At 23.0% G+C, this 7926-nt stretch overlaps 1 protein-coding gene across 1 annotated transcript in view; it reads right to left on the reverse strand.

Moving 5' to 3' along the window:
• Nucleotides 1-4642, reverse strand: part of LOC101503453 (serine carboxypeptidase-like 25) — an 11307-nt gene extending 6665 nt beyond the window's left edge. The window contains exons 1-2 of the mRNA XM_073366709.1: nucleotides 4132-4642; nucleotides 2-165 (exon numbers count right to left, since the gene is read on the reverse strand). Coding sequence (XP_073222810.1) covers nucleotides 2-165; nucleotides 4132-4399 — 432 coding nt within the window. The 5' untranslated portion in view covers nucleotides 4400-4642. The remainder of the gene's footprint in view (nucleotide 1; nucleotides 166-4131) is intronic.
• Between the last annotated feature and the right edge of the window lie 3284 nt (nucleotides 4643-7926).

Consider the following 7926-nt stretch of genomic DNA (forward strand, 5'->3'; position numbering starts at 1 on the left):
GGTTGGTGTAGGAGAAGCCGACGCCGGCCGGAGCTTCCAAAAATAAAAGGTTGGCCACTGTGTTCCAAGCAAACTTGTTAATGTATAGCCCAGAAGCTGTTTTGTTCAATCTAAATGGGCCAATCTCTTCGGATGCTCCATATGCCACTGATGAACAGCCTGGACCTATAATTTTCCACAAAATCACACACAACATAAAAATAATGGATTTGAAAGTAACATCAATACTGTTTACAAAAAATAAAATTTTAGATTAAATATGCAACGTTTTATATATGATGCTTCATGCTTAAATATCATTACGGATAGGGTATATAAGTTTAAAAACACACTCTCCTTCTAAGATTGTGTTTGGTTCGACATTTGAAATACTCATAATTAATTTTGAAGATGTAAATTGATTTTAATATGTTTGACTATTATCGAGTATAATTTATTTTATCTTTAAAATTAATTATAATATAAAGATATAAAAAAAAGAATAAAACTGTCAACTTTAAAAATAAAGAGATTAATTTTATAAATTGATAAAAATTGCAATTAAATCTAAAAAGTAAAAGTGATTATTTTTGGTATGATAAGAATTGTTAATTAGTTATTCATTTTCATGGTTATAAATTACATTTTCTCACTTTTTTTTGGGTATAATCTCATTTTCTTATTTATTTTAAAAATTGATCTTCCTATCATTCATCTCTTAATATAAAAATACGAAAATAGATAATTAAAAAGCAGAAATTATGATTCATATCGTGCACAAGCTTGCCTACGATAAAAAAAAAAAATCTTTAAAAATGTATTTATCACTCTACATTTGTTCTATTTACAAGTTTTAGGAGGATAAGAATGGAACAAAATAGTAATTATTTCACATTTTTTCTTTAAAATATGGAACCTAACATGTGAAATTATTTTATTTATAAAGATTTATGGTTGATTGGGGGTTTGTTTTGTGAACATTTTCATAATTTTTTTAGCATTGTAATTAATAAAAATGTAACCGTTGTTGAAATGAATAAGTTGGAATTTGAAGGGTGGGGTGAGAATTGAGGAGGAGGTTATTTGTTGAAAAGGAGCACTCTTCAGATATTATTATGTTTTGCTTGCTAATATTATTTTATAAAATAATTATTTTAATTTGACATAAAATAGTTACCGGTTAAAATCACTCTATTTGTTTGACGTTCATTCAACACTAAGATATTAACAAAAAAAAATATGGTTAAATTTTTAAAATCTTATATTTAATTAGAGATACTATATTTAGAATCTTATATTTTTCCAAAAGTAATATATACATTAGTTAAATGTAATGTGTTGCTATAAAGTATTTAAAACCGATTTTAACGGTTTTGTATAAAAAAGGAAAAGAGAGAATACAATTTTTTTATTTTTGAGACAAGGAGAGAATAGAGATTCTAATTACTCAAAGTTGAATTAAATGCATGGTTAAGGTGTAACCAATTTAATGTCCATAGCTAAGCTCCTAAATATAGGGTTGCATTGATGGTGCAGTACCAATGCATGCTGACAAGTTGTATAACAGAACCTTAAATAAGGGCCCTATGAGACTTATTAATAATTAATGAGGCTGGTTTTTAGTTGCTTTCAAACATTAAGTGCCATGCGTGTGTACCCGTGCGTCTATGTGAAGTGTAGTAGAGAAAAATAATAATTCTAATACATTTATTATAAGAGTGGAAAACTATTCTATGGAAAATAGTTTTACAATGATCTTGTAAGAATTATAATTGGATAATAATATAAAATAATTTTATATTATGTGTATAAAATAATTTCATGTTATTGTGAAAGTTAATGTATTTATAATATATATTAATTTTTTTATAATAATTTTTATCACAATGTATTAAATTTATAAAATAAAATAACAATATTAATAAAAAAATATATTTATAAGATAATAAATAAAAGATATATTTAAAAAATAAAAATAAATGCATTTAATAAATAAAAAATATTTATATTAATAGATAATTTTTTCTTAAAAGATACTTATAGTTATAGACAAAGATACCAGTACTATGGAGTTTTGTGGGATATGATATTTAATGTTATTTTTATATTTAAATTAAATTAAAATTTTGATTTAATTTTAAATTGGGTGCGGTACCAACAAAACATCAAAGAATTTACAAAAGAAAGAGAGAGAAAACAAAGACAAGAAAGTTCACTGTGGCATTTTGTGTGTATAAGTTGCATTGCTTTGTACCATTCATAGTTACTAGTTTGGTCATCATTCCAAGCTATCCATTCCAATGCCAACCAACTCATGTGGGCTCTATCTTTATGTACATCTACACTTTCTTTAGTCCTTAATTTTTATTTTTCAAATTTCGATAGTACGATATTCAATGCATTTCCACAACTAATTTAACTTTTGTTTTTCTTCCTACAATAATAATATTGTAGACTACACCCTCCTCTAAAAAATTTGAATGGTGGAGTATATATTTGATTTTCCATTTGGATTTTTGCAGAAATTACATTTTTATAGTTTTTTTCTTAAATAGAGCAGTTTATTGTGATTTTATTAATTCTACCGTAAAATTAAATATACACAAAAATAAAGTTAATATGAAAATCTCTATAATACTCTATGTATCCAACAATAGTTAATTTATTTATAAAAAAATTGTCTAAATTAGTTAACCATTTTAATTTTAAGATGATATGAAGTGTAATTTTTTAATGTAATCTCTGGAATATTTTTTTCTATTTTATTTATATATATATTTTTTAATTTATTTGAATTGATAAACTAAAGCTATGTTTGAGAAGGTAAAAAAAAACGAGTTTATAACTTATGGCTATAAATTCTATTTAATAACAGTCATTTAATCAGTTTATAAGTTATGACGTTTTTTATAAGCTAATTTAAATAGTTTATAAATTTACAATTAATCATTTTTTTCTTCTAATTTTATCTATATTATTTTAATTAAAATTATGTTTTACCTTTTATTAGCTAAAATGATTTTATTAAAATTTTAATAATTTATTTATTATAATTTTAAATAATTTATAAAATAATTTATTTTTAAAAATAATTAATATCTTAAAGTAAATAACTTATTTATTTATTTTAATTTAAAATTGATAAATAAATAATAAAGATCGTTTGATTTAAATTAATAACAATTAAATTTTAAATTACTATTTTTAATATTAATTAATAAAAAATTATTTTTTAATCAAGAATATTTTTTATATTTTAAATTAATTTAACTGTTAATTTTATAAAATATTTTAATTAATTTAATAACTATAAATTAAATCATAAGCTGAATTTACCGGACAAAGAGATAAATGATTAAAAACAAAATCCATAGTAACCATAATAGTATTAAAAGTAAGTAACAAGCAAGAGAATAAATGTTCACGTTCATACTTTTTTATGAAAGATATTGTCATGTTCATTCTTGATGCTTCAAATCAAAGAAGTATTATAGAAAGGTAATAAAATCAAAAATGTCTTATCAAGGATTTCACTGACCAATATTGAAAAAGGTTCGAAGAAGATATTTCCACATTTTGTTGACTTGTTATGTCGGTAGCAAAGTAGTAGTAGTAGTACTAATGCTTATATTTTTGCACCGTTTTTAATTTAATTAGCTTAAGGCACACAAATACAAAGAAAAGTTATGAATTACTAATAATAAATAATAAATAATCGATATAACAGTGACTTTATGATATACTTTTAGACATAACACACCACTCAAAATTTTCTAGAAAATTAGAACTTTTCATAAAGCAAGAATAATGAATTTGCATGACATTTTCAATCACTTCATAATATATATATATATAAAAATGCAAAATGCTAAAGTAAATTTTTGGAGTATGTGTGACAGAAAGAGAAGAAAAGGGGGGTGGACATTTTATTTTTCAAGTTCTATAACCTCCATAAAGCCAAATGACAAGGGGTTTGTTGAACTTTAATTATAAAGCAAGAAAAATAAAAATAAATTTGCATGATATTTTCACTCATTTCATATACTACTACTACTATATATAAAAAATTCAAAATGCCAAAGTAAATTTGATTTGGATGTGGGTAAGAAAGAGATAAAAGGGGGGTGTATGTTTGATTTTTCAAATTCTTACCTCCATTAAGCCAAATGACAAGGGGTTTGTTGAGAGGATTTTGAGAAGCTTCAGTTAGCCAATAAAAGAGAGCTCTACCAGCAACATGATCAACAGTAACATAGCCAGAAAATTGTTGAAATAAAACCTTAGGTTGACCAGGGAGCTCAAAAATTCTATCATGTTCTTCTTCTTCTACTTTTGCTTCAACATTTTTATAATTAATTTCTCTAAGTAGGAACATGACCAAGAAAATCACTACATGAACAAAGATTTTTCTTTGCTCCATGACTTAATTGATTGGAAAAAAAAATGCAAAAATTTATGTAGAAAATTAAGAAAAATGTGACTAAAGAAAGGATTTTTAAGAGGAAGGAAAATGTCTTACACTTGCTAGTTGTCTATGAGAGGGATAGGAAGTTAGGCGTGTCTGCCTTTAGGAAGGATTAAATAGGAGAGAGAATTTGAGAGAGAGAGTGAGTGAGAGGAGTTATTATGAGTGTCATAAACAATTTGGGTACCTCACCTACAAACTATACCTTCATTCAAAATCCTATTTTGACCTATTTTGTATAGATACTAATTTTGGTTTATCTAATACCAAAGAATGTTGATATAAAAACTGTTGAGGAAGAAATTTGTCATATCAAAGAAAAAAAATGCTATTCATGGGGAAGAAAAATACTATTTGTAAAAAAGTTAACTATTTCAGTTAGTGAAGTACTCTTTCTAGAATAAAAAACCGAAAAGTTGATATATAATTTTAAAAATTAGATGCATTAAATTTTTAATTATTTTTTAATTTATATTTTATTTTAGGAGAAATATATAATTTATAAATAAGACTTTGTTTGAAACTTTAAACTAATTATTAAATTAGATTTTTTTTTAACTTCTAAACTAGTTAGTTGTATGCTTTAGAACAAATTAAGTTTATGTATCTGATTTTATCTAAAAACGAATTTATTTGACTTCAAGCAACACGTAAAAATGTTTGATTATGTCGTAACAAAAATTAAATTTAAATTAATTAATTTTATTTGAAAAAAAAATTAAATAATAAATTTAGATATAAAAATTATATTTTAAACCTAAAACTAAAAAATTTAATTAGTTTTAAATTAAATTAAATTTTATAGACAAAATCATTGAAATATGTCAAAATTAATTTTAGATATTGAACAATTTTCTACTCTTTATATTGTGAAAATATAAAACACACATATTTAGTTAGTTAACTAGGTAAAATTCATATAAAGTAAATTTAAATTTAAATGTAAATTTTTATGAGTGTTTTTGCGAAAAATAGTCATTAAAATACAAAGTACACAAGTAAGATTACATTACATAGTTTTACCTCTAGTGTAGGTAGTTTAATTGGTATGCTAAAAGACACTAAAAGGGTATTGAGAAGAAAATTATTGGTTCCATAATCTCTACTATTATTTTTCAACACTAACTATTTAACCACTAACATTTGTCTATATAAAAAAAATATTACATAGTTTTACATTTATTAAGATGATACTAATTAAATGCATGTAATTTTTTTTTATTTTATTTTATAAAAGATAATAAATTTCACCATAATTAACTCACCTAACTGCGAGTTCTCGTGTTTGAATTCAGAAAAAGACGTCAAACATAACAATATCGATATTTGTCAGTTGAATTAAAACTTAAGGACCTATTATCCATATTTATCATGGATATTTTCTACAATATTAAAGAAGTAATGCATGAATATATTTTTGAAACAATGTCATGAAATGTGAATGGTTTAGTAAACTACTCCCTCGATGTAATATATTTTATTATGCATTTATGATATTGATAATGCACTAATACATAACTAGGATAATTAGATAAAAGTAGTACTAGTTATTTTTCTTAACATGTGTAAAATGAACAAATAACTAAATTGTTTTATTGTTTTTTTTTTAAGTCAAAAGAATGGGAGGAAATATGTGTTTTTGTAATAAATCCACCTACTTTGTTTTGTCTATAAATTGTTAATTATGTTGATTAGTTAATTATACTAGTTAATTAATTAATTATTTTTTACTAATTATTTATTTATTTAATTAACTATATACATATTTATAACTTTTGATATCTTTTTCAATTATTAATTAGTATCATTTCATTTAATTTTCTCTATTTATTTGTAATCAATAATTCAAATCAAGATTCGTAGTAAAAATTATAATAAACTTTTTTTATTTGATAATTCTTACTCATCCATTAATATCATAGAAAGAAGGTGTTGGTATTAAATGGCAACAAATTCAGGCGAGGATGATTTTAATGGGTTCTAAAATCTGTATGCAACTGGCTCACATGGTCTTCGCATGACTACGAACCTGTCACTTTACATCAACCATTAATTAAGCACAAGAACTTTGACTGACTCATTTTTTAATTGGCTTTATTCATGCTTCTATATGAAATTTTTGTTTAGATCAAGTATAGAAAATATCTAATTTGTCTTGTACATTACCTATAATTGAACAAATTATGATATTGTTTTGTCACATTGTGTTGTAGTACATGCTTATAATTTTAGATTTGTTTTTACTCATAGTTTTAATACCTTCAAATTCAATTATTGTCAACTACTAATAGTGGTCAATTAGTGCGATGGTTCAAAGGGGTCGATTCTATTAAATGAGAAAATTTGTAATACTTTTAGTCTTTTGCTCCTAATTGTTTTGACATCAATACACATTTTAAGATATTTTATTGGGTTTTGTGCACACGTTTTTATGATTTTTTTTAATAAAATAAAAGTTAAATAATACTTGTAGTCTTGAAATTTAATTTTAATTAACGTTTTAAATTATTATTTTTGTTTTCTCGATTTCGTTCTTTATTTTTATTTTAAGTGAAAATTTGATCTTTTATATTTTAAAATGTCAACAATATTATTTTTTTTATACAAAAATTCAAAAAAGTCATCAAAATTTTTAAACAAAATCCATTAAATTAACTATCATCTTTAATATAATGCAAATTTCATCAAATTCATAACTCAAATCTTTAAATAACCTCATATTTTTATTCTTTATTTGATGAATTTGATGTTGTTAAAGATGATAATATGAGTTTATTTGAATATTTGAGTTATGCATTTGATAAAATTTACATTATATTGAAGATAATAATTAATTTTACAGGTTTTGTTTTAAAATTTTGATATATTTTTGTAAAAAAAATGATAACATTGTTGATATTTTAAAACATAAAAGATCAAATTGTCACTTAAAATTAAAATAAAGTACTAAATCGGAGAAAAAAAAGATAAATAACTAAAACAATAATTGAAATTAAGTTACGGGACTGCGGGTGCTATTTAGCCTAAAATAAAATATTGAGTTACTTTTAATTTTGATTTTGAAGTAATGAATGATCTTTTTAGATATCTTAGTTGGTTAATTAGTTAAGTTATACTAGTTAACTCTATATCTAATTAAATATATGTATGTGTGTGTATAACTCTTTATATAATTAACTCTCTTTATTATAAATATAGTTTAATTTATTTTTCTCTATTTATCTCCACTCAATTACTTAAAGCAACAATCGTAATATGATATCAGAGTATTAATTATTCAATTATTTTCTTTCTCAATAATTTTTTGGAAAAATTTCATAGAAACATAATTGATTTATTTTTTCTTTTTCATTTGATTTTTGAACAATTGGTTCATTTTTCCTCATTCTTTCTTCATTTTGTTCTTTTTTTCCTCTCAAATTCCAAGTTATAATTATCTCATCGTGATGATGATAATAATACAAAAAATTGAATAATGGACG

Source organism: Cicer arietinum, chromosome 3 (genome assembly GCF_000331145.2).
Source record: "Cicer arietinum cultivar CDC Frontier isolate Library 1 chromosome 3, Cicar.CDCFrontier_v2.0, whole genome shotgun sequence".
In the NCBI taxonomy this organism is placed as follows: Eukaryota; Viridiplantae; Streptophyta; class Magnoliopsida; order Fabales; family Fabaceae; genus Cicer; species Cicer arietinum.